Genomic DNA, 27,318 nt, shown 5'->3' with positions numbered 1-27,318 from the left:
TCAGGGCAGCACAATATATGGCTTGTTAATCATTCTTGCTGGTCATAAAAGGCAGCAACATCTCAGACATTGCAGAGGAGTGTTCTGAGAGTGTGTCCAGTGTGTTTAATAAATTATGGTATGCACATGTCCCAACAAAAGAAATAATTTCAGTCAAAACAACACAGGGTAATTTTAATAACAGACTATAAAATGCACATACACTGAACATCCACAACATTAAATCTTCTGACAAGATAAATTAATAACACTGATAATCTCAATGGCACTTGTCAAAAGGGGGCGGGGATTATATTAGGCAGCAAATGAACGGTCAGCTCCTAAAGTTGGAAGCAAAAATGGGCAAGTGTGATGATCTGAGCAATTTTGACAAGGGCCATATTGTGATGGATGGATGGATGGATGGATGGATGGTCAGGCTTACAAAGCAAAGGCTGACCCATGTGGTTTGATCCCACAGAAGATCTACTGGAGCACAAACTGCTGTAATAGTTTATGCTGCCACTGATAGGAAGGTGTAAGTACACAATGCACTGCAGCTTGCTGTGTATGGATGGGGCTGCGTAGCTGCAGATCGGTCAGAGTGCCCATACTGACCGCACAACCACTGCCAAAAGCATCTACAACAGGCTCGCAAACATCAAAACTGCACCATGGAGCAATAGATGAAGGTGGCCTGGTGGTATCAGGATGCATTATGGAAAGAAGGCAAGCTGGTGGAGGCAGTATGATGCTTTTGGGCAGTGTTCTGCTGGGAAATCTTGGGTCCTGGCATTGTGGATGTACCAAGTACACGTACCACCTGCCTGAACATTGTTGCAGACCAAGTATGCTCCTTCATGGCATCGGCCTCTTTCAGCAGGATAATGCACCCTACCACACTGCAAAAACTGTTCAGGAATGGTTTGAGATATAAGACAAAAGAGTCAAAGTGTTGACTCGGCCTCCAGATTCCCCACCTCAATCCAAACGAGCATCTGTAGGATGTGCTGAAGCAACAAGACCAGTCAATGGAGGCCCCAACCCTGCAACTTACAGGATCTGCTGCCAGCGTCTTGGTGCCAGATGCACAGAACATCTTCAGAGGTTTTGTGTAGTCAATGCCTCGACGAGTTTAAGCGGCACCATATTAGACAAGCAGATTTAATTTTACTAATGATCAATATATATGTATATAGTTATAATATAAAAGTGATGGGTCAAAGCATTTGAGAAAAAGGTGATGTGGTCCACTCTTAGAAGGTTCTTTAGTCTCTCCGTCTCAAAACCAGGGACTTAATATGACATTCCAGGTGTCTGCATATGTGAAACTAAACGGATGAAAACCAGTGACTCAAGCATAATAATCAATATTTCTATAACTGCTGATAGTGATATTTTCATCTCATGCATTAGGCATAATTATGGATGATAACAGATCAAATTTAAACAAACAGTTTTGAAACTACATACACACCTTGCTCACCCAACTGGATCAAAACAGCACATGGTCTTTTCACAGGGCCAAAACATGACTGCTGAGTTGAAACACACTAAATCAAGGCATCACCATACTATCACAAAATAATAATAATAATAATCATCATCATCACCACCACCAGGTACCTGTATGGCTGCTTTAATGTCCAGTAGGGAAGGGGTGTTATTTTGCACCACCAGACTACTAGTTACATTATGCATTATCTGGAATTCACTGACATGTCAATATGCAAGCAAACAAATGCAGACACAGAGCACGGCAATAATAAAGAACGCTGAAGAATGGGTTTCAGAAAGGCTCACTGAACTCAGTCACAACTTTATTGCATTCATTGTTTGAAATTCAATATTAACACAACTATTCTGAACAAAACCAGCATAAATCAAGTGAACACAAAAGTTCACAGTTTGCACATATGCTGTTATAGGCTTTGAAAAGCAACACATTACATGGCCATTTGGAGGCACTCGAGATCACTGTTGCATTTGAACACACACACCCACACACACCCACACACGTTTATATACTTAACAAGAATAATACACATTGCCCATATAATTTTGTACAAATTTCATCAGCTCTGCTCAGGACAAGCTGGAGCTGCTGCCAGCACCATACACACTCCATAGAACATTCCTCAAACAGGTGAACCATGCAACTGATGGTCACGTATTACAGCAAAAAATGATCCAACCCTCCCTTCTAATGGATCTGAAATGCAGGTTCTTGTTTGTTTAAAACACTGAAAAGGAAGAGTAACAGCACAAGCGAGTTCCATCCTTTTTCTCCCACTCTGTAGCTGGAGTATAAGCGGTCGACGCTAAACTCTTACACTGCTGAAGTGGAGGACCTTTCCTCCATCACACACAGCGCCACTCAAGCTGATGCAGAACGCTGAACGAGCGACACCACCAGGCTGGACACGCACGCTGGGACTGCACGAATGAACAAACGTGCCATTACAATGGTGGCATTAGGGCAGAAAATCCCACTGGCTTGGCAGTCTGGATAAACACTGGCGTATAACTTTAAAATGAGATTCTTCTCATTGAAGCTGGAATTGTAGGCTCTGTAATAACAGTGACGAGTTGATAAAATGGGTTGTGCTTTTAAAACGCCTTATATAGAGAAATTTGTGACAAATGAAGATAAAGATATACCCATCTTATAAATCTTGTAAAAATTCCTAGTTATTGCTCCATCCTTCCTTGGGAGGTTTAAAATGAGTCCCAGGTTAACATGTGACTCCTGTGTTTGGGGTGATGGTGTGTGTGTGTGTGGGGGGGGTTCCTTTCTGGGCTCAACTATGCACACTTTCAGGACACGAAAAACTAAACAGGATCCTAAAATCGTACATCGTTTGAGGATGGAACTACAGCAAAGAGCTCAGTTAAGGTCTCTGGAGCACCAGCAGCCTACGCATACAGGGCAGCGGAGCATTCTAAAACATTACCTCCGCCCCCAGAGGTGCGGGGAGTGGCTGGCAGCTGAGAGGAAGGGCGGGAGCCGGGCGCAGGTGACGCAGGCTCAGAGCCGCCACACCGCAGCTTTTCCGAGTGTGCTGCTAAAATGGGCCGTTTGGACAGTTGACTCCTTACAGGAAAGGAGACAGGCTTCATCAAGGACTAACTTGCTGATGCACAATAAAACACTTTCAGTTTTAAAAGTAAACAGAGGGAAACACATGCCCTCATTTGTTTGTGATCAACAAATCACTGCTTCATGACTCTGTGACAGAGCTTTCATAAAGGCTAACAGAGCAAGGTAGAAATAACAAAGTTAATGACATACTGTTGACCCAGTAAGGCACTTAGAAGCATTTTTCATAACACACACAATGTGTCACCCCTTTTCAGGTCACAAAACATCAAGGGGTTTTTTTTTGGTTGGTTGGTTTGTTTGTTTTTAAATCTTCATCACATTCAAACTTCCTTTAGCTCAAATATGAAATGAATGGAATTCATCATGTGTAGCTGATCACAAAATTCCTTGGAATTGGGAAACCAGATAATCATTGGCTGCATTTCCGAACTTCTAGTTCCTAGGACATACTCAGGTAGGTTAAAATATTTACTGCTAACCCCTAGTAATTCCTGCATTTCGTGAAATGTTATGGGTCATGTTTAGAAGATGTACTGCAGATATAGAGCTACTGAGCTGATGTTTAGTCCAACCACTATCATATGTTGGATGCAATGGCCCTCTGGGAAAGTGGTCATTCAGAATTCAACGTTCAGCAGAACAATGTTAAGTGAGATACTATTGCCCTAGAGGTACTTGAGAGGTGTCGAGGATGTGATGTTGATTAAACAGAGCGAAGCCCCGGTGACCATTTAGCTTTTCCAGAAAACACCACCTCAGCCAAGAAAGAAAGGATTCCTGATGCTCAAACTGACCAAACCAATAAAATGCTTGAGGTACAACAGACATTTTAGATCCAGTGTAGCTCGGAAACTTTAGAAAAGCCGTCCTGGTGCTAGAGTTACAACCAGGACAGCTCAGCTGATATCATCAGGGGATCAAATATCAATAAAAATAAAAAGAGATCAAAATATGCTGCGCAAACACCGGACAAAACTACATACTGCAAAGACCAGCAGTCCGACTCAATGAGGACAAGCTGTCCAATGCTGTGATTTTTCTCTGCAAGTCTGTGGTGCCTCAAGGGTGCTGCTATATACTTCAGTACACAGGACAAAGCCTCACTCCCCCCCCCTCCTGTCCCATCTCGTCCCGTTCACACTGCAGTTTCCCGTCCGGATTTCAAATTGGGGGCCGACATTTGCCTGCGCATGCGGGGTGGGGTCTGAAAGCTGCCCCTTTGGCTCGGCTGCTGGCTGAGCTTGTACTGCTGGTTATAGCTGTAGCTGCCATTGGTGTTGTAGTGGTATGACTGGGAAGGGATCAGCTGCTGCTGCTGCTGCTGATGTGGGTGGAGATGAAGATGGTGATGAGGATGAGGCTGGTTTTGGTTGTAGCGTGGCTGGTAAAAGGCCTGCGGCTGCAGTGGCTGCTTCCCATCCCAGGAGTGCAGGGACTCCATGGAGCCAGAGGGCTGCTGGCTGCTGTTGAAGGAGTGGCGGCGGCCTCTCTCGTAGGCCGGCTGGCTCCTGCAGCCCTGGTTATGTCTGTGGCTCAGGCCCTGCTCCAGGTCTTTGCTCCTGCGCTGCCCCGATGGGCTGGGCTGCAGGGGGTCGGCGGCCTGGACGGGGGCCACCGGTCGCTCCCGGGGCTGGGGTTCTTCCTCGGCACCCCCCTCCTCTTGCACCGCCTCCTTGGGGACCTTCAGCTCGATCACCTGCTCGTCGGTGATGATGATGTGCGTGCCCGGGCTCCAGGAGTTGCGGTGCTTGGGGTTGCTCTTGAACGGGAAGCGCAGCTTGCGGTCCTCGGGCGGGATGAAGCGATGCGGCCCGCTCTGCCGGCGGAGCTGCCGGGAGATCTCCTGCTGCTGGAGGTTCTTCAGGCGCACCTGCTCCTGCCGCATCCAGCGCACGTGCCCACGCCTGAGTGACACGTCCTCGCCTGACAGCTGGGACACCTGGTCGCCATCGCCCGGCTCGCCCTCGGCCAGCTTCACAGGCGGAGCCTTGTTCTCGTCGGAGCTCCGCTCCCTCGCAGCTCCGCCTGGGTCGGCCCTGTCCTGGCCCTCGGCGGAGATCATGGGCAGCACCCGCTCCATCTTCAGCATCTTGTTGCGGAGGGCGCGGATCTCCTCGTCCTTCGTGTTGTTCTGCTTCTTCACCTCTTGCAGGATGTCCTCCAGCTTGTCGATGTGCACCTTAAGCTCGTCCATGTCGCTCGCGCCCCGCCCGTTGCCGATCACGTCCTCGATCCGCTCGTCCCCGACCCCCACCGTGTCCCAGACGTCCCGGGCAACGGCCCGCCACGAGTCGCGCTCATTGGGGTCTTTCTTGGCATACGTGGCGCAGAGCTCCTTCATCTTGACGATGGCCAGGGCCTCGATCTCCTGCCGCGTGTGGCGGAAGTCGTTCAGCGCCACCTCATAGCAGATCTCCTTCACGGCCTGAATCTTCAGATCAGAGATGGTCACCCACTTGGAGTCTTTGGTGAGGCGGCGCCGCTGAGGGATCTGGTACATTTTCACAGGCTCCCTGTGCTTGCCGCTGCTGGGTAAGCCACACTTTTTGACTATGGTTTGGAGTTTGCCGGGAGGAAGCTTCTCCCGCAAGGAGGTGATGAGTCTCCAGCTCTCCTCGCATGACCTTTTATCAGAGTCATCGCCACTATCAGAGTCTCCATCCTTGAAAGAACAAAAATAACAACAACAAAAAAAAAAAGAACGGGGAAAAAAAGTGCGGAACAAAATGGGAAAATTAAAATGAGAGATTCAAATCAAAAGGAATGTTTTCTGTAAAGAATGGACACGAGTTATGATATGCAAAATGGGAAACTGCTATGAGCTGTGAGTTAATGAGCTCAGTATTAAAGCAGAGATCACTCAACAGAAGTTTATTCTATGTAAACAGAGTGACTAAAGCCTCGATATTTTGACAATACAAAAAAACAAAAACAACAACAAAAAAAGACACTTTGTCTAATGTATATGAACATTGTGGATTACAAACATTTGTGTAGTTTTTCCAAACTATAAATAGTGAAGCTATTAACTAATTAGTGCACAGAGGAACATCCAACACAGACTATTTTCTAGATGTCTGTTCAGTTGAACGAAGACCCACTCGCTGAACACAGCACTGCAATGTTCATGCAACTACAAATGGTAAACAGAGTTCCCAAGTTGCATATCAATATTAAAAATCATATGACATGATCAAAATGTCAACAAAAAAAGCAGGGGAGGGGGGGAGATGGATCTTGCTCTGGTTGGCCGTTTCATTCTGCTCGTCTCCTCTTCACTTTTGTGCACTTCAAAGCTGCACCCGATAAACATGCTTCAGAAATCATGCAGGAAAAGCCAGTGGAGCTTTGGCCATCCCCAACACCGCCCCCAATCCCTCCCAACTGAAGTCCTGGGTGGAGGGTTGATTTTGAGGTGGACACAGCTCTAGTAGTGGGTTAGAAGACTCTTGTGTGTTTTAATTAAAAGGGTCAGTCAAGGAAGAGAAAAACTAAATATTTTTAAAAAGAAGAAGAAAGGACAGACTGGAAGGAAGTTAAAAGCATCGATTTCATCCGCTACAGTTAAGAAGTTAGTCGAGAGAAAATGCAGTTTCTCATTTGTTTTCCAGGTCAGGTATGCAGAGTGCAGTGCAAAACCGTAGCCAGATAGCAAAGGCACTAACAAGAGACAGGTGGTGAGCACGTAATTGCAATCTGAGTTATGAGCGCAGTGTGTCGTGTCTTGGTGTCATGTCCCGTGGATGTGAATTGTTTTGATGAGACCACCAGAGCATTGGAGCACTTGTCATCATTGATTAAGACCCCTGCACAGAAAACTTTTCAAGCATGCCCTCTGTCTCCCCTCAGACATGTGTAATGCAAATCGGTTACAGACATCAATGAGAAACCACATTGTCACTAGGCTTCATCAACTACAGCAGAAATCTTGGGTTATTGTCACAATGCATTGGAGAGATCAGCAACTGCATTGAGGAGCCAACAAAGTCAAACTCAAATGAACAGAAATCTATGGCCGCAAATCAAAGGCCGACTCAAGGTTGACCTGCTAACCATGCCGCTCGGCTAAGGGCTCGAACACCAGGCTCTAGGCACGTCTGGGAAATGAAACTGTTAGCAGAACATGCTAGAAAAAGGGGGGAAAAAAAACAAAAAACAAAAAAAAACAAAAAACACACAGACCGTGCAAAGGCAGCAACAGAGTTAAAGCATACAATATACAGAGAGAGATATTTATAAACAATTTTGTTAATTTAAGCAAAACTAAAAAGCCGTGCTTTGTCATTTTACAAAACCGCTGCGGCTAATTCAGGGACAAATAAAAGCTTGGTTCTGATTTGATCGAGCCGAATTCTGTTTATTTATTAAAATTCAAATCATTTTTCTTCTGATGATGCTGTTTTGCAAGATTCCGTTTCTCAAATCTAAGCGAGAAATCATATGAGCAAAAGAACTCTAACGGAAATCTTATTTTTGCTGTATCAGAGGGTATTGTGTTTCGGTCCCTGGCTGGAGCGAAGGGGGTCAATTTCATTTACCTCCCCAGCTCTCCCTATTTCAGTCCAAAGACAAAAGATTTCATTTCCATGCAAAGATGTTTAGCCATGCACTGGGAGAAGTGTGTTTCACTCACTCACACACACACACACACACACACACGTTTCAAGGCATCAGGGCTAAGAGTGCAGAATCAGTGCTGGCTGGACCTTGACAGAGCACAAGGAAAACCAGGGCATAATATTGTTCACGTTCCCAATTAGCCAACAACATAAAAAGGTGCACTTGATGGCCAGTAAAGATCAGCACATCTCCCCGGAGCACGCTTACGTCAGTGAAGGCCCTCAAAACAGGAAAACAAAGGCAACCTTCACAAAGCCACCCTGACGCAGTTTAAAACGACACCCCCGCCCCCAAAAAGCTCACTAGAAATAACACCAAAACTCTAGAGACAAATAGAGCAGGTCTTACCAGTCTCTGTTGCTCCAGTAGCTGATCAGCTTCTTCTTTCTCCTTCTTATAAAGGATTTCCATCTCAGTAAGCCTGAAGATAATACAGTGCAGGACACACTCGTGAGATCGCAGCTTGAATCTGAGCTCATTTCCGCTGTTCGCTGCATAATCCCTCGGACAACAATCCAGAGCAGGCACTACACCCCACAGACTTTGCCCTCGAGGGACTGCCAGCCCGTTTTATGGACACGCGGATGCGGTGGCTTAGCTTTCTACAGACCAGATTGATAAGAAGTCTGTTCCATGGGTGTCTGCACATAAGCCTAACGCCGTGCAGTCTTGCGCTAACCTCTTCTCCATCTCCTGTTTCATGTCGATGCCCTGCTTCTCCAGCAGTTCCCGCTGGGCAAACGTCCAGTCTACGGGTTCCACGGGGGTCTCGGCCGACGGGGTCTTCTCGCGCTCAGCGCGGGCCTGCTCGGGGTGGTTAAAACGGAACACGTGGTTCTTTCCCATGATGATGCGGTTGCCTGAAGAATGAGCAAGGGGGAACACGCGCGCGCACACACACACACACACACACACACACACACACACACACACACACACAGAGAGAGAGAGAGACACAAGCACGCACACAGAGACACACACAGAGAGAGATGCACACACGCACGCACAGTTAAGCTTAATTACCACTACACAAGCGCTTGTGAACAGAAAGTTTGCATAACCAAAAGGTCATATCTTAGTGGTCTAATGAAAAACATGTTTCAGTCACAGTTCTGAATCGCCAGGTTCAGTGTAACACTGAAAGTGGAGGCTCACCTGAGCGCAGCTGAACAGCAGCAGTCACACGCTTGCCGTTCACGTAGGTCTCCGATCCCTCGCACGGCACCAGTGTAACGATTACTGCAGGCACAGCAGTGCGATGGTCACGCACGTGCACGTGCACACGCCCCTCACCTCTCCACTCACCCCTCCTCACTGTTTGCTTTCTTTGCTCAAGTATCTTACGTAACTAAAACAGGCTTTGTGTGTCTGGGGCGATTACATGGACGACATCCTGATGAAATAGCCATCATCAAGATCATATTATGGTCTTAAGCATCTTAAATATTATAACTACGTTTAATATGCCAAGTCACTCATCTTCTGCGTGGGGAAAAAAAAAACCCCAAAACAGCGCGGTTGTCGCCCTCACCGTCTCTGTTCTCGTTTCTCTCGCTGCAGAAGATGCAGTGCTCCTCTCTGATGTGCGCTCCACTCAGGACGATGTCCTGCCTCCTTCCCGCCTCCGCCTGGCCCACCCTGTCGAGGCAACGGCACACATCATACACTGCTACAGGGATAACGGCCCCCACCGGGTTACCGGCTCCCGGCAGCCTGGGCAAAGCTACCTGGCCTCCGGCCTGACAGTCTGTCATCAAAAAACCCCCCCAAAAAACAGCTGTGGGAACGCAACGCGTTAGGAGACAGCCACAGGGCACGGGGGAACGCTTTCCTACCTTGTGAGTCCGTCTTTGATGTAGTACAGCAGACATTCCGACATGAGAGGATCCTCATTCAGGTTAACAAGGTGAGGAGTCTGAGATAAGGGAAGCAGAGGTCAAATGAGTCCAGAAAACTTTGTTTAGTCTGCCAGTGACCAGTGAAGATTCCACAGTATGTGCAGAGCTGCCCAAAACAAGCCACAGCTTCCAACAAAGCTTCACTAAACATCCTTCCAAACTGAGACACTTGAAAAGGGGGGTTCTCGCATCTGGGCGCTACGTCAAAGCCACTGTGTTGTGAGCATCTATGGCAACAGATCTCCAGTCTACATCAACAGCACCAACCTTTTTCGGAGAAAACACCCCATTAAAGTCCGCATAGAGATCGCAAGGCCTGTCATCGAACAGCTGTTTGACAGACAGCAGCTCAGTGAAGAAAGGCACCGGGAAAGAGAGTACAAGCATTCAAACGACAGCAAACAGACAAAGAATTGAAATGGTGAGGAAATGAAAACTGAAGCGAAGCAAAAAGGAAACGCAAAGTCCCAAAGAGCAGACGGGTTTGGATGAGATGCATAGAGGAGGGGGAAGAAGGATAATTAGCCAATTAATGACACGAGTGTAAATGGTGAGTGTAGCCTGTACTGTTTCTGCAGGAGGGACAGAGCCTTCCCGAGGGAGACCTCGGCCACCCCCATCTGCCACCACACAGATCCACCACTCTCGCGCACCCTCCCCCTGCACCTCCAACCTTCTCCCAGTCAGATCTTCTGTTCAGTGGTGCTCACTGAGTCAGATCCTGTGAGCAAAACGCAGCTGGGCGGCTTTTAGCGAATGTAGAGCGAGACGGCATTAAAAGGGTTGCCATGACAGCGACACGCAAACATCCGGTGACGCTAATCACGACTGAGGCCAGGGTATGTTCCCATTCAGCTAAGATCCAACAATGCAGTGTTAAAACTGAACCTTCAGATTACATTAGACCCCATCAACATGGTTAGTGTACTTAAAGATGTCTGTGAACTGTTTTATAGTTATACTGATGGGATTTCTCACAATTACTGATTACTATGCCATCACAAAACACACAATGCACACAGACACAGAGGGAAATTATTTTTGAAAAAAATAATAAATAAAAATAAAGGGGGGGGACAAACAAACAAACAACCAATGCTGCCTGTATCTATAGAACTTTTTTTTTTTACTCTAAATTAAGTCAAACTATTTTGACCCAAGTCAATACAGATAAAAATAAGGAGAAAAAAGTAAACGATTTAAAAAACATTCCTACTTTTTCCTTCTATTGAGCTTTACTGCTTAACGTGGACTAGGACAAAATGCACCGTTAATTCATATAGGGAACACCTTTACAACCTGGAAGAATCAGAGAAAAAAAGGGAAGGCCTTTGAAAATAGACCTCACACACATGCAAGTAAACAAGAGCGAGCTCATTCCTGCACGCTTGGAGCGAGCGTCTGCGCCAGACGGCGACGACAGCCTCTTGATTGTCACAGACGTACCTTTTTAGGAGAGAAGACGCCCAGGGTTCCACCGTCCTCGCGAATGGCTACGCCCATCTCTGCCAGCAGAGCCTCCCTGTGGAGACAGAGAGACGTGCATAAAAACGCAGACCAGTCCAAATGAGTCAGGAACGCAGCCTGCGACAGGAAACAGGCAGGAACGGCCGCCCAGAACAACACTACGATGCATAACAGACACATTTCTGCCAAAAATCAAACCTGCAGAACAGGCCCATCAAACAGAGCGAGAGACTAGTGCATCATATGCCACCAGAGAGTGCACGCCACAGCCATGATTGACAGTCTTTACGGGAACTGTGGGAGGGGCAGGAAGTGTTTTAGCATGCCAGGCACGCTGGTACTGACCGCTCCATGCGGATGGCCTCAGTCTTCCTCAGCTTCTCTTCCCAGGTCTCGTTCAGCTCGGCTATGATCTTCTCCGACTCCTGCAGTGGGGGACAGAGTCACACTAGTCACGCCATCGTGAGCCGTTATGGCGAAAGAATACATTCCATCATAAAAGGTTTTACACGTAGCGGAATGATGCTATAGCGACAGAGATGAAAGGTCAAACACCACAATTAAACTACCTGCGATTATTCAACTAGCCTGCAAAAACAGGTGAGAAGCAAACAGTCTTAGCTAGAGGCTGGAGACAGACGGCCCTGCTGAACAGACTTTGCAATACTGGAAAGTTAGCGACTGCAACAGAATATGCTCATTAAACCCAAGAAAAGAGAAAACTCCAGAAACTCTGCAGACTTGATTCCAACTTAAACAAGGCACATTCACGCATCAGGCATTTCAGGCATATTTTAAAATAAAAACAGCTTTTATTAAATGGACAAGGCCACTGACCGATTCACTTCATCCATTTTTCTCATGTTTGTGCAATGGCGTGTCAGCTCACATGTTTGTGGCAGCTTGCGTTCGTAACCCTAACCCTGCAGAAAAGCCCAGCCACCGCATGTTAAAGTCTCACAGCCATACCATGGCGAGAGCAGCATATGTACTTTACGACTCTACGGCCAGGACACTACCTGAAGGTGACGGCAACGTGACCGAAGCATCACTGGTCTAAGGAGAAGAAAACTGAGCTAAGGAGCACAGAGGCAGCTGTTCTCTGGCTTCTCTACTTTGTATGTAACTCACTGATACAAGCTGAAAGGGAGAGGAGAATCAATTATCGGGCATAAAAATATAGGAAGTCTGCAGACTACACCTCCTTAGATCCTTCCTAAAGGGTTAATATCCTTTGACCTCTGGTGACTGTGAAATAACCATGCTACTTGGCTTTTAACAATATTATTAACGCAGTAAATGAAATAATTTAAATAACACACTCAGTAGCTCAGCACAAGATGGGAAGGTTACATAGAAGTCCTACTCCAGCAATACAATAAGTCATTTTGGACAGAAATACTAGTAACCGTTAGATAAGTTCACTTCTGTAATCTTTCCAATTCACGTGCGTACTCCCACATGACTGACGCTGGACTGACACACGTCCATATGCCCAGAATAAAACAAGGGGAGAAAATAACAGCGTGTTACGCCTGCCTTTAATGCCTAATGGTCACAAAGAGCAGGTCTATTTTCATCCGATTTCTGAAGTGCATTGGAGGCTGACGTCACTGGATGACAAACAAGAGTGTTGGCCACTGCTGTAACCATGGAAACTATAGCTCCTGACGGCAAGATGCTCCTGATAAGCTTGAGTTCCGTGTGTGTGTGTGTGTGAGCGAGGGAGAAATCCAAGAAAGACCTGCTGGTAATGGAGAAAGGATGAAGCCATATCCATGTCCAGTACATTGCACTAAATGACTATTATCAACACGTAACTGTAATAAGTCATCCCCCAAACGCCGCTGCTCCCCACTAGACAACAGCTTAAGGAGAGCTTTGTTCCTGAACGGAACTGGCACCACTGCATCAACAACACGAGCAAGCACAAAATGGGAACATTTGGGAGGTTACCATGGTGAACCAGATCACAGCTTGCATACTTAACAAGTGCAATTTATTAGTTGCAGAACATTGGGAGAACGACAGTCCCTTGGGCACAGGCTGTGAGAATGAAGTAGACAGATGGTGATTTCAGTGATCAGCTTTGGATGCGTGCTGGGTAAATCAGAGGCCAGGGAGTGAAGCTCACCCTTTCTCCGACCCTAACCCTAGTCATGGGAAAAAAAAAAAAAAAAAAAATCATCACACAACTTTCAGATCACTGCACAAGGGGCATCCGTTATAGAAGTGTCTTTTCAGTCTCCTAGGATGAGAACTTTGACATAAAATAATTTCCAGTTATTACAAAATCCAGGGCTAGATTTTGGATTCAAGGTGCTGGGCTGAGCACTTCTGTTTGTGTCGCTCACATGAGTTTCGAGGTCAGCACAGATGCCTCTCTGACCAGGAGAGAAGCGTGCGGGAACGTACCTTGAGCCTCTCGATGGCCTCCTCTCCGCCGGGCGTGGACATGATACGCTCCTGGATGCTGGAGACAGACTGCAGGCCAGCCTGGCTGCACAGGGAGCTGGAGGACGGAGACGCCGTCAGGCAGCCCATCGGCGCTGTGGAGAGATGGCCAGGCCGTTGGTTCTCTGAGGCTAGCAAGTATCTATGTTTACTGTTGTGAATGTCTTTCAGGTCTGGGGCCCACAGAGGACAGATGGGAAGAGGGGAAAGGGGCATGAAAACAACGGAGACGGGTAACGGGGAGAGGGAGGGGGGGGGGGGAGAGAGAGAGAGAGGGAGAGAGAGAGAGAGAGAGAAAGGACAATGAGGACGAAAGACTAGCAAGACACACGATACACATTAAAAAATAAAAACAAAACACAACCCAATCAAATGGTCAGATACACAAGGTGTTGGTTTTCACACCAGGGGTGCCAAAACCTGTTAGGATGTCATTTAATTTGAATTAGTGTGACTAATTGTTTGATTTTGTCATTTGCTTCAGGCTAGACTATATTTGTCTTTTATTACATCAAATTATTGTTGAAGATCTGTGATGTCACACGCCAGCGCAAGTATCTGAAAGCAAATTGGATATTCAATTTTGTAATCTTTATTTGATTAAAAAAGTTGGAGACCTGGGTGAAAACCATTTTCATTTCAGGAGAGCGAGGGGTTTATGGTGAAGGGCTACACAGGAGCCTCGGAGCCAGAGGTCAGAGCAGGGCAGGGACTGTACGAATACACATGCTGTAGTTCCAGGCTGGGACGCTGTGGGCTCCGTCTCACACCCACACACATCTTGCTCTTATTGCTGGAAAGCAAAGCCACAGAGCTCCACAAATTAGCCATGAGAGCACCCGGGGTGACCGAGAATGACCGGACGAAACCTCTACCAGTGAGCTCGGCCTCAGGATAGGAGAGGTTTCAGCTGCCTGTTCTTTCTGCTGGCTCTACTGTGTGAGGAACGACAGCCTCCTGAAACGTCTGGGACCCCGCTGCTACAGCGCAGCTGAGAGTTATGCTTCCGTCTGCTCCATGCAAATAACTCATGCAATCCAAACAGCAAGCGCGCAGTACACTGAGCGGTTCCGCTGCATTAAAACCTCCATCTTGACTGCTGGGGCAGTAGCTGTCTTTTTCTACAGATCAAGAACTCCCAGACAGATGTCAAAATAACACAGTTCTGTATCAGTAGCCCTTAATGCTCTTGAAGCTGTTTAAAAAGAGGAACACAGGGTGCGCAAGAGGATCCAAGACTAGGACAGGGAAGCCGAGAAGGGGAGTCATTTGGAGGGGAGAGGGAAATACGACTGGACAGGGAGCAGCTAGATCGATAAAAGCTACAGTAAGCTAGCACGGCCAATACTTCACGGTCACCCATTCAGTTCCACCTCTACGTCTGCAAAGGTGAAAGTAAGCATGCACCTTTCCTCCGGCAGTGCCTAGCTGCAACCTGAGGAGCAATCTGAATACTGTCACCTGTAATGGACAGGTACAGGACATCACAAAAACCTTTTCAATGACAAAAAACAAAGAGCAACGTAAAAGGACAGCATAGAAGGTAGGGATGAGCTAAACATTGAGACAAATAAATGGGGCCTGTTGCTAGTCAGTGAGGGGGCTAAGTGCAGATGGGTCCCAGCCCATAGAAGTGCAAGGGCAAAGGGTTCAGCCCGCACGCTAGATGCCCCGCGCCCGGCCCCACCTCCTAAACCCGGCAGGCGGAATTTGTCTGGAACTCCTTGGGTCTCAAGCTCTGGCAGGAAGAGAAACAGAGGCATGCAAAGCCAGTGGGTTCACTTCCAGAGAGCCAGAAGCGATGTTTAAGCCATCAGCAGTGAGGAGGGAGGGTAGAGTGCACTAGAGGGAGGGGGAGGACACACGGAAGGCTATACATATACACACATTTGCTTTCACTTCCAGGGTAATCATCCCCCATTGGCTCGACTGAAGGGAAGCAGGAAGAACAGGACAGGGTGAGAGGTCAACGTTTAAAAAGGAAGGAAGTTGGAGAATTTGGACCCAATAGGTAGAAATATACACCAAAGATACGAATGTGATGGACCAGACAAACCTTAGCATGCAGAATTCACTCTAATTGACCCTGGCCATATCCAGTTATTCAATCCAATGTATTTCAACCCTACTGAATTCCTATGACATTTGTCTATATATGATCTGATTCATAAATAAGCAGGATACCAACATCACAAACGTGAAATCACGTTATCGTTTAGCGCACTTCATTATTAGGAATCCACATCTGATTGGATGTACTGCAAAGCTTTATGGCCTACAAAAATTGGAAATACTATTAATCTTGCCTGTATATAAGACAACAGATATCTGGCTATGTATGTGTCTGTGTATTACACAGTTTCATTCCTTGTTAAGCAGTTTAATAAAAGGAGTTCGGATCTAGAGACACAGATGCAAATGGTATGAAGACAGCAGGACGAGAGCTAGATCACACCTGAGGAGGATATTGGGGATATTGTGAACGGTGGTGTGTGGTGCTGGCGGGTTAGCGTAGCAGGGGTCTCCTGTGGACACCACACCGCCGACTTACTGTCCAGGATGTCACCGAGGCCCTGGGCTCGGAGCAGCTCCTTTAGACGAGACACCTCGTCCTTCAGCTCACGCACCAGCTTGGCGTTGGGGTCCTCGTTGATCACGGCGTTGCACTTGATCTGCTTGGCTCGGTCTGCGTACCTGTAGGGGAGGGAGGGAGAGAGAGAGAGAGACCACATGAAGGTCGCACATTATAAGAGAGAGACACACAAAGATAATTAAAAAACCATTTGAGTTTCAGTTGCGTGGCCAGGGTCATGGGGTCGGGGGGTGTCTGTGGTCAGAGGGGTGGTGGAGCTTTAACCTCAGGGTGCTCAGGGTCTCATCATAGTTAATGTCAGCAGGACTCAGGGCAGCCACCATAGCTGTGCGCGAGTTTCCACCTAGTTAAAGAAATGTAGAAATCAATACAACAGCCAACACCACTATTATAACATCTGACTGAGGCCTATAATGGGCTACACATACCTAAATTCTCTCTCAGAAGCCACGTCAACACAGAGTCCCTGTAAGGAATGAAGTCTGTCTTCTTTTTCTTCTTGCTCTGTTTTCAAAACATGATCATCCATCAACACTCACAGAAGAAATGACCACAATATCATGTCAGGAAATGGTTAGTTTTGAAAAATGAAAGGGACATTAATGTGAGGTGGGGCACAGGTTATACGCTGGAGGGGAGAACAAAAGCTAAAACAATGAGAGCACAGATCGCTAGTCTTTGCTTTCACTAAAGGGATCAGTGAACACGGGTTTTACCTTGCTGGTACAGTTATCCTGGGTTGGCAAGCATTGGCAAGAGAGAGACACACACAGCACTCAGTGTTACAGCACTGCAGTAAGACAGGCAGGAGAGACAGACAGGAAGGCCACAGCAGAGTACCAAGACTTTGCAGTAATACTCACCACCTCAGCCAGCGCAGAGATCACCTTTCCCAGGGTAGTCAAGGACTTGTTGATGTTCGCACCCTCCTGTGGAGCAAAATAATGCGTCTTGATTCCTAAGCTGCGCTCTGTGGCCTAAATGCCCCTAAAGTGAAGAGGCCATTATGTTTCTAAGGGATTTTTTTTGCTGTAGCACTTTGCATCAGAGTACACAATGTGACTAGAGGCACTTTTACATGTGCAGTTGTGTGTGCGTGTGTGTGTGTGTGTGTGTGTGTGTGTGTGTGTGCGCAGCCAGCAGCGGCGTTGCCATGGTAAAGGGCAGCGGGACAAGTGTGTACCTTCAGCCGCGTGCCCTTGGCGCCGGTCGAGTCGGCACGCTCGCTGCCTGCCAGGTCCACCAGGCTGATTTTGCTGACCTGCAACACGATGCAACACAGGCCCCATCACACCCGAGGCACAGAGACAGGAACCAACAGGACAGAGAAAATCTCAACTGGCCACTCAAAGACCTCAACTTCTCATTCGGTTTCTCCCACCCATTCACGGTTCATCTTTCCATTCATCGTAGTTAAAAAGCTTAAACTGGTTCACCAGCTGGAGCGGTGAACTCGTTCGAGTGTACCGGTGACGCACTTGAACTACAGATCCCTGGACCAAGCAATCTGGGTCAGGAACACAGTTTCTGCTCACTCAGCCTCACACTGGCTGCCCAGGGGACAGTGGGTTGAGAGCAGCCGTACAGAGCGGCAAGTTCAGCCCAGGGAGGAAAATCGAATGCGTTCGCGCTGCACAAAGGCTATTGTCCACGCCGGCGCCACAGAGATGCTTTTGTGCGTAAAACCGTCAGACAATGAGCCCTACACACGAGAGCAGAGGACCCCACCCTCTCTCCCCGCAGGGGGACGGGCCCCTGCTCTGACCTTCTCCGTGGACAGGTCTGTCTCGCTGTCGTGCTTCTTCTGGGTGAAGACGATGGTGAAGACGGCGTGGGAGCGGCTACTGGTCTCGTTCATGTTGGTGGCGGCAACAGTCCTGCAGACAGGAATTGTGGGTAAAACATGGAATAAGAAAGCATGCGTGATGGGCTGTTCCTAGAACACTTCCTAGAACACTGTGCAGACTCATTTGCACACTAGTACCCTGCTGAGGAGCTTTCCTGACCTATCACTAGGACTCGCTTTCTGGAGGAGTGAAAGCAGCTAATCTCTGAGGGCCACGTGTGAGTCACAGGCCAGTCCCGCTCACAGCGGGGATGCGTACAGGCCGCATATTCAGGATTATGGTCACCGTCACCGACCGTAATCCTGGAAAGTACTAGAGAGTGCAGGAGGGCGACCAGACTCTCAAAGTGTGGGGAAAGACAGTGGAGAAATTGGCATTATGTGGTGCTCTACAGCAGGAAACCCTGAGAGCAGGCAGTGGGTACCACTCCTTCAAAAGACACACGCGCGCACACACACACACACACACACACACACACACACACACACACAAAACTAAGCTGTCCCATGACCACTCATGACCTTCCTCTGCAGAAGAGCTATATTTACTGAGTATAAAGGCATCCCCTGTAGTACCTTTTCAGTCCGCTAATGCAATTTCCGGATCTCTGGCAATCCAGCCACAAAACGAATGGCTCCCATCAGCCAAGTGCTCACATCACCTTTCACTTTTAGTGACTGTGAGGGAATCAACATGGTCTCTCAAAGACGGAAGGTACCAGCTACCCTGCAGGGGACCTCCACACATGTCGTTTGGGAAATGGACAAAAGGCGGCGCCTAACTGAAGGGAGGTCATTTTCAGGCCGGCGCTTCTGCGTCCTCCACGTCAGTCCCCTCACCTGGCCTTGTTACCGGCGTCCATGAGGTCAGCGATGTCCGTGTACGAGGTCACGGCCAGCTTGGACAGATCCTCGACGTACGGCCCAAGCAAGGGGTGCTCCCTCACACGCAGGTTCCCCTTGTTCTTGGGGTTGAGCAGGTCCCGCACCCGCTCGCAGTAAATCTCCATGTACGCGACCTACACGCGCACACGTATGTTTAGGTTTAAAGGTCATGGCAACACATTCGGACAAAATCGGATTATTCTGTAGTTGCTGAATGATAGGCGTGTGAGAGATGAGGGGTCAGCTGAGGGCAGGGCGGAGCCATGCAGGACCGTCCGAGGAAGGCCGACCCCGCAGAGCGTGGGTGCCCCGGCCGGTCCTGCGCCTCCTCGCGCGACGGGGAGGATCCGGAGAGAAGGGGCGCACGTAGGCCACTCACCTCCACAGAGTACGAGAGATCTTCGTCGGCGCTGTCGTTGATTTTCTCAAAGAGTTCTTCGCAGAGCTGAGCAGGGAAGTGAAAATGGCGCATTAGGCGGTGAGGAGAGACGGATCGATAAAGCACACAAATAACTCAAGCTGCTGCAGGAAAGGCCAGAAAAAGAGCCAATTCCTTAATGTCTTCTGGCAAGAGTTCTCTGGGATTAGAGACTCTGGAGCTAAACCTGACTCATTCATGCCTGCTGTTGGTTCTTTCCGCTGACATTCCTTGACAGCGAGATGCCTCCCTGTCCCATATGGCGCTCTGAGACACACCTGAGGGATGATGCCTTCCTGCCCTTCCTCCTGTTTGCCCATCATGGTGTAGGACTTGCCAGCACCAGTCTGGCCGTAGGCAAAGATGCAAACGTTGTAGCCCTCGAATGCATGCTGTAGCATCTCCTTGCCGATGTCGTTGTACACGCGGCTCTGGGACGCGAAGCTTGGGTCGTCCAGCTAGGGGAGGACAGGGGAAATGGGTGGAGAGTGCACGCACGCACGACATCAGCTGATGATTAATTACTCTCAATCATCACAAATGGGCATTTTATACAGAGCAAGCACAACAGAAAAAACAGTACAGGATCACAGAGGAAGAGAGAGAGAGATGAAGAGAAAAAAGGACAGACAAAGAAGGCAGAAATAAAAGAGAAACAGGAATTACCGTAGTATGTGACCAGTAAGAGTAATCGAAGCTGAAGGACTTTGGTGCTTCTTTTGGGTTTTTGGGATTCAAAATAGCTGGAAGAGAGGACAGGACAGACATGAGTGCAACATAAAGGAAGCCTGATCTCTTTGTGGTGAGGTGTTTATTGGGTCCCTGCTCTACTGAGGACAAGAGACCTGATCTGGGAGGGAAAAAAAAAGAAAAGCATTCCTTTGTAATATTAAAGGTTATTGGTGGTATGCAGACCTCTAATGTTCAACTATCCTTTAAAATCTATAAAACAGTCATGTTAGTGATGCCCTCCAGAAAAATGGGTAGCATAAAAGAAGTCTCTGGGATCTTACAGAGTGAACTTTTCACACAGCTGTATCTTGATTTCTGAATTGAACATCTGATCAAATGCCATGGCCTCAGGGTCTGGCTGCCTCTGTTGACCTTTTGGACTCAAAAGTCACCTCAAAAGATATCTCTGGGGTATGTCCCAAGACTTCAAATTGAACAAGCTCATCCATGCAACATAACTGCCCTCCTTACGAAAACACTTAATTCACTTATTTTCCTTTTAACATGCTGTAAGGTTTCCCCACAGCCAAACACTAGCAGAACAGGAAGTGAGAACCAGGGTGGCACATGACTTCACAGCTCACAAGCACAAACCCCTTGATTAAGCATGTCCCAGTCCGCGAAAAACGGCGTGCGCAGAATAGAGGGGCCTTTTGAGCGCGATGCACAGACGAGAGCCAACCGCCCCAAACCCAGTAGGAGCAGAGGTCACGCGTTTGACCCTTTGCGTGCTGCTCCACTTGGCTACTTCAGTCCTGACCCACTCTCACTCTCCTCTTCTCTCCATGAAACCATCCCAGCTTCTCGGACCACCTCTTCCCCACATGCCTGTGCACATACAACCCCCCCCCCCCCCCCCATCTCGCCCTCCTTCCCACCAGGCTGTGCCCACCACTCCTTCTCCTCGTGGGGCCAACCAGCCGTGCCGTCTTAATCAACAGTAATCTGCAGCCGCGACTGGCACGAGTCTCCCCCCCCCCCCCCCCCCCCGCGGCTGGAACGCACAGTGGGATATTTATAGTCCTCATGGGGGCCAGCTGCTGCTTAAAAACCCTCCCGAGTGAGCGTGTTGGAGCCGAGGCTGGCGAGATCCCCGGTTTGTGCCCGCGAGCGGACCATGCCAGCAGGGACGACGGGTGGGGGCCTGGAAAAAGCTGAGGGGGCGACCGGTGAATATGTTGTGCATGCTGCCGACCTAGCAACCACCCAAACAGAACGGCAACACGCGCAGTTCCTCCGGCCACAGAGAGGTGCGCATAGCACAACGTGTGTGTGTGTGCGCGCATGCGCGCGCGTTTTCAGGCAGATCACCCTATATGTCAAAAATAAAGGAAGAATGGGGCAGTCCAATTACAAACAGAAGCACAGTGCTCATGCAGAGAACCTGACACCCCAATCTCAGGGCATTCATCAATAATGCCGTATAATAATGTGTGTGTGTATGTGTGTGTGAGTATGGGGTTGGGGGGTGAGCACAATACTCTTCTCTCCTGCAGGTTACAGTCTAATGAGAAAGATCAACAGAGGAGAGTGAACTCAGTAGGTTCTCCAGGGTATTCAGGACAGGAGTCACTGTTTTTCCTTTCGGAGCACGACAGCAGAGTTTGTCTGATCGCTGAGGTCACACAGGTGAGAACAGGAGACACCACCTCGCCTCGCAAGCCCCTCAAGACGTGCCAGGACCAGCCTGCCTTATTGGGCATCGATTCATAGGAGGGGTCTGAGAAGGGGCAAAGCTAATTTACGAGTGAGTCCAGCTTTGATCTGCACTCTTTTCCTGGAACAAAAAGCCCAGAGAGGCTATAAATGCCTGCGCCCACTCTGGCCCCATCGGCCGTGCTCCTTAGGCATAGCCATGGCTGGGGCGCTGGAGCCCCGCCCCCTTCCTCCGGGACTTCCCCTTACTGAGACATGTGCTGGTACCACGCACACGCACGATCCCGCAGCCTCCGTTCATGGCTAAATCACTAAGGCAACCATGTCTCATCCAGACCTTCTGAGGAGGGAAGAGTTTTTCCCAACGGTGAACGTGATGCACGATCACGACAACTCATCCGGCTTGTTCTCTCCATCTGTCTGTGGTCCGTGTCCCTCCCTCCGTTTACCTGACTGTCTATCCCACACGGAATCTCCATATCACGGGTCCTGCACGTACTTAACGTACACAACACCTCACGCGCACGCACACACACACTTTGTACAATGACTATATTGATCATCTGACCAATTTGGCAACAGGTAGGACCTTGCATGCCCGTCACCGTGACAACCGGCACACTGCTCAGCAGGAATCACTTCTTACGTGTGCCATAATTCACTGTTCCACTGCTGCCGTCACACTCTGCATCCACTGAACATTTTAACCGTGTGTGTGTATATATATCATTAAACAATTAGCCTACGCTAAAGTCGACCGATCCTCAAACCCGCCGGGATGCATAAAAAAGACTCATAATGAACACATTTAGACTTGTAGGCCAGACATCAAGCTGCTTAAGTCTGCAGAGAGCACAGCTTTGTGGTAGCACCACGCATGAACGCTGCAGAAGACAGGAGGAGACTGTGAAACGGCCCTGTGCAAAGACACACGTGCGCCAGCCTTGGAACACGAACCCGGCCATTAGCGGAGTCCTCCGATTAGGCAGGACTGCCCCACCCAGCCCCTGTGCAATCAACGTGAAGCCAACACCTTCAATGATCCGTGTGAAAGCACAATATTAAACAAAGAGGACAAGTACCGTCCAAGTGGAGGTAATTAGCGCTCCACCTCTCCAGCGACAAGTAGGAAGTTGATCATTATGCAAACGTCACGCTGAAAGTGTCGCCCGTTTCCTGGAAGCAGCTTCCCGGTTCCAACTCTGCCTTTTAATTCAACTTGGGGGTTTTTCCCCCCATTCTTCTGTTCTTTTTCCTGCCATATTCCGTAGTCATGTGACCATGCAGTCTCTGATATTACTGGCTCTGCTCCTCACATGCACATAATTGTGCATGCAAACACACACTCACTCAGTCCACACTCAGGTGCAGAAATACAGCCCACACCGTGCTGGGTGGCCCAGGCAGGGGTCAGATGCACACAGGCCCACAATAATGAGCTCACATCCCTTCATCGCAGTGCGAAAGAAAGGCAGAAGGGACTCTTAACAAGGACCAGGCTGTTTTTAACCAGCCTGCAAAGAGTTTACATCCAAGAGGAGAGCAAGAATCCACCAACATCTGGCTTCTGGGCCTGTAGAACTTTGAACTCCGTTGTCTAGGTCCACCTGGCCCAGAGGAGGAGCAGCCGTGCTCCGTCTGATGGAGGGCCATGGTCCCAGACTTCCCCTCCCCTCTCTTCTCCAGGCATCTGATGTGGATCTGGCCCAAAGCCAATTCTATACTCACAATTAGCAGTGTTCAGCAACTCTTAAGGTAACAACTAGTCCCCAAAACAGAAAATTGCAACAGTGGTGCATCACAAAGAGCTGACTAGAATCCAACATCTGTCACAATGCGTTTCCAAAGCCAGCTAAAAATACCCAGGTTCAAAACAGGCCCCCAAGAGGCTGGTAAAAGCAGGGGGCAGATGTTTAACACGGGTCAGAAAAGAAAGGAATACCAGGAATAAATTCACACTTTCCCCCCATTCCAGTGGGCCGGATCCTAAAGACGGAAGCTCAAGGAAGTCTGTCGCTCTAGCATATGAAGTCTGTCTGGCTTCACACACACACACCAATTTATTCACAGGTAAACTAACACTAACATCTGCGCAGAACATACAGTGCTGCTGATCACATGGTCTAACAGAGGTCAGGTATAGGATACAAGACCATGAAACCTGAACTTAGCAGAGACTCAAACCCAGGTGACAGAACACATCAACAATTACAACATGAACAAATTAAGAGTGATAACAGATAGCCTCTTCACAGCATCACACAGACGCCGTCATCCTGACACATACCCCTGACTGGGAGCACGCCGTGGAGTAGACACGTGACGGAAGTTTAACAGGAAGCGTTACGGAAGCATGCCCAGGTGATAACAAGGCACGACCGCACAGCACGGAGACAATGCAAACAGCTGTCAGAGAGACACAAATCAAACTGCACAACAGGAAGGCGGTGGGCTTTTGCAAGATCAATGAAAAAGGCGTACAAATGTGGACAGAGAGAGCAGGCAGCTGGCGAGAACAGTGGGGATTCTCTTCCTCCGTCCACGCAGACACATCCGGGCGTGTTTACCGCAACAGGGTTTCAACTTTGCTATTGTGTTCCAGTAATCCAGGTCACCCCCCACCCCACCGGCCTCTCACTGTCCACGCCACTTTCTCTCTCTCTCTCTGTCTCCTAGCCCAGTGAGAGAGAGAGAGAGAGAGAGAGAGAGGTCAGAGGGGAAGGAGACGGCTGGAGAACAATGCAGCAGTGGCAAGCGGCCGGGTAGTCCCGTCCACGGCCGAGTCCTGCACAGCGCGTGAGGTCATCGGTTATGACAAGCCTGTGCCCTTTTTTAGAGCACAATGACTTTTCCCCACATAGTCCGGTTCCATCTAACAATGTCTGACACAGGGAATGCTCAGGTCAAGGACCCTCAGAGGCAGCAGACCAAAGTATATTCAAATAACGGTGATAAATATTCACTCAAACAAGCCAAAGCACTCACATGCTTTAAAATCTGTCCTTGAATAATCTGCATTATGAGTCTAATGGAGGTGCTTTAAACAGACATCACCTAATGAGAGCACGACGTATAAAAAAAAGAAGTGATACGCAGGGGTAAAAACTTGAGCTAAACGAAGGTGGGGCAGGGAGGGCGTAGAGGGGAACCCCTGGGCCCGTACAGAGCGGCCCAGCTGCTGGAGAGGCCTGCTCCACTCCTGCTATTTATACGGCAGCAGATGGCAGGTTCTCCTCAATATGCTGACAGATCCGCAGTGACAGGAAGGAATGGGCACGTTTTCCTGACACACTCCACTCAGCAAGAAAGCACGCACGCACGCACAGACACACACAGACAAACGCAAAAGACGCAGAGACACACACAGCTCAAGCACCAGACAGGCCATAGAGGGCTGGGAAGACGTTTAAACCAGACAGCGATGCTGATGTTTGGAGACGGTTGCTGATGAAGGACTTCTGGGTTCTAAAGATGATAGAAGGTGCAGGATTGGGTATCACATCAGCTATTTCCATGAGTCGCATTGTGCAGCAGGTTATTTCTGCACCAAAGCCAGCTTGAACCCTCCTCACCCTGGTAAAGCAGGACCCAGAGCCTGACCTAGAGTTTACTCCTCACCAGAGGAGACGTGAGGAAAGCTGCTTTGCTTTTTCCTGCTCTGCACACGAGAACTACCCAACAGGAAACAGAAGTGGCCACTGAACAGATGGCCCAACCCCCCTGCAGGTGCACGTTTAACGTATGCAGAAACGGAGACGGCATGAGAACGAGCAACAACGTGTGTGGTGTGAGAAAGACCTTCGGCACATTCCACTCCACATACCCAATAGGGTGAGTGGAGAAGAAAAGTACATCAGCAGCTATTTTATATCCAGATTACCTGCTGATTAGAAACTAAATGAAGAAAGATGGACAAACATTAAAAAAAAAAAAAACAACCCCACAAACGGAACATCCATCCGCATATAGTTGCATTGGGAAAACTTTTTGTGCCCTTCCAATGAACTGCAATGGCTACCTTGCTGGTGTAATACAAAAAACGACACCATATCCAATACCTCTCTGAATGCCTGACTGCTGCAAATGTCTTGAACTCTAGATCAAAAGGCACTGACATTTGAGATAGCTGATGGCCTCCAGGAGGGCGAAAAGGAGAGACCAAAGGAGGGACCGACCGAGAGAGTGCATGCAGAAGACGCTAGAAGCAACAAAAGTGAAGAAGCTTTCTTCTTCACCATCAGCAAGTTCATCGCGCCATACTTCCTGTAGGAGCCAGGGCTCCACTGCAGGATTTCCAAGTTTTTGTAATGCACAAAAACAAAACAACAACAACAACAACGTCTGCTTTGCTTTCTTGGGATTAAAACTGCATGAATAAGAGTACTGGCCATGCCTGGACTATAAATAGAGATTTTTTGCCATTCATCTCCTTGCACAATCTGAGTCTCAAATCAAATCAAATCAAAGAGAAAGAGAGAGAGAGAGAGAGAGAGAGAGAGAGAGAGAGAGAGAGTCCCAGCTGTTAGGTAACCAGCCTCCTTAGGACCATGTGAAGACAGACAGACGATTCATTATGTGCATTAAGCAGCTTGTGCTATCAGGGAGATACAAGCTGATGAGAAATGTAGGCCACAGAGGTACCAACATGTCACGGTGACACATGGCTGGATTTTTACTGGAGAATGCAGATCCATTTAGGCTAACCTCGCACTAGTCAGGTGACACCAAGCCTTAGTGCTTAAATGCCACTTCATGGACGGCACACCCAAGTGTGGAGCTCCGAAGCAGCCTTCTATGCTGGCTAACGTAGCGTCACACAGAGCACTTTCAGGCTTACATGATGCGCTGCTGCCAGTCAGAGTGAAATGAATGAGGGACACATGCAATTCAACCATTTCACAAGATGCTCTGTGCAATGCTGGAACACTGAACTGTTCCCCATTTCCCTGCACATGCACATTACTGAACAGAATGACATGGGGCACTGAATTCAAAATAGGCATTTCACCTCTAACAGACCTGAGCCACTCAATTTTGGACACGTTAAGCAGGAAAAAATTCTCTCAAAGAACAGTCAAGGACCAAACAGTGAGCCCAGCCTAGGTTTACACAACCATTTTGGAATACACAAAATACATTTTAGTTTTCTGAAGAATAAACAGAAATGCATAAAGAGCTTAAAAGCATACAAACAAAGCCTCTCCAGCACCTTGCACACTTTTGCAATTTAAGAAGTGCCATTCAGGTGCACGCGAGTGCGTGGAAGTACAAGCTATTGTCCGATTTTTTTAAAGCACACTGGCTTTCTAACTAGGCCGTTATTTTGTGGTTTCGTGAACACTGGGCCAGAAGATCCGACGCTGCACTGGTATCTTCAGCTCATGGACGTCCAGCAGAACAGTGCTTTTACCCAGACTGAACTGGCCCCAATCTCTGCATTAACCGGTACAGACTTGACCAGAGTATGGGGCCAAGCCAAAATAACTCCACACCCACTTCAAGACACTTCCAAAATACTTGCTCCTATGCCAGAGAGAAGGGACAGAAGTCAGGAAGAGAGCTAATCTGTGACCCCTCCAAGCCCTAACTTAGCAGGAGCTGCTCTCTATGCAGACATTGCTACAGCAGAAAAGCCCCACAATTCCAGTGCTTGGGGCCAGGAATCCC

At 48.4% G+C, this 27,318-nt stretch overlaps 1 protein-coding gene across 37 annotated transcripts in view; it reads right to left on the bottom strand.

Moving 5' to 3' along the window:
* Positions 1 to 27,318, bottom strand: part of kif1b (kinesin family member 1B) — a 55,969-nt gene that overhangs the window by 20,407 nt on the left and 8,244 nt on the right. For 6 of the 37 annotated variants that reach the window (XM_027016302.3, XM_081706919.1, XM_081706929.1 and 3 more), the window contains exons 3-21: positions 19,930 to 20,006; positions 19,542 to 19,721; positions 19,225 to 19,290; positions 18,801 to 18,979; positions 17,880 to 17,991; positions 17,298 to 17,375; positions 16,978 to 17,043; positions 16,831 to 16,848; positions 16,543 to 16,618; positions 16,379 to 16,457; positions 16,073 to 16,215; positions 13,483 to 13,616; positions 11,413 to 11,492; positions 11,047 to 11,122; positions 9,538 to 9,617; positions 9,234 to 9,340; positions 8,858 to 8,941; positions 8,382 to 8,562; positions 8,051 to 8,123 (exon numbers count right to left, since the gene is read on the bottom strand). In XM_027016302.3, coding sequence (XP_026872103.3) covers positions 8,051 to 8,123; positions 8,382 to 8,562; positions 8,858 to 8,941; positions 9,234 to 9,340; positions 9,538 to 9,617; positions 11,047 to 11,122; positions 11,413 to 11,492; positions 13,483 to 13,616; positions 16,073 to 16,215; positions 16,379 to 16,457; positions 16,543 to 16,618; positions 16,831 to 16,848; positions 16,978 to 17,043; positions 17,298 to 17,375; positions 17,880 to 17,991; positions 18,801 to 18,979; positions 19,225 to 19,290; positions 19,542 to 19,721; positions 19,930 to 20,006 — 1,889 coding nt within the window. Of the gene's footprint in view, positions 1 to 1,766; positions 5,745 to 8,050; positions 8,124 to 8,381; positions 8,563 to 8,857; positions 8,942 to 9,233; positions 9,341 to 9,537; positions 9,618 to 9,867; positions 9,931 to 11,046; positions 11,123 to 11,412; positions 11,493 to 13,482; positions 13,695 to 14,928; positions 15,016 to 15,408; positions 15,451 to 16,072; positions 16,216 to 16,378; positions 16,458 to 16,542; positions 16,619 to 16,830; positions 16,849 to 16,977; positions 17,044 to 17,297; positions 17,376 to 17,879; positions 17,992 to 18,800; positions 18,980 to 19,224; positions 19,291 to 19,541; positions 19,722 to 19,929; positions 20,007 to 27,318 lie in introns of those variants that run through there. The other 31 variants (XM_081706903.1, XM_081706917.1, XM_081706901.1 and 28 more) reach the window with 18 other exon arrangements.

Source organism: Electrophorus electricus, chromosome 24 (assembly GCF_041902795.1).
Source record: "Electrophorus electricus isolate QZ-2024a chromosome 24, ASM4190279v1, whole genome shotgun sequence".
Taxonomy (NCBI): domain Eukaryota; kingdom Metazoa; phylum Chordata; class Actinopteri; order Gymnotiformes; family Gymnotidae; genus Electrophorus; species Electrophorus electricus.
The sequence above is the reverse complement of the archived record's forward strand: the minus strand, read 5'-3'. Positions and strand labels throughout refer to the sequence as shown.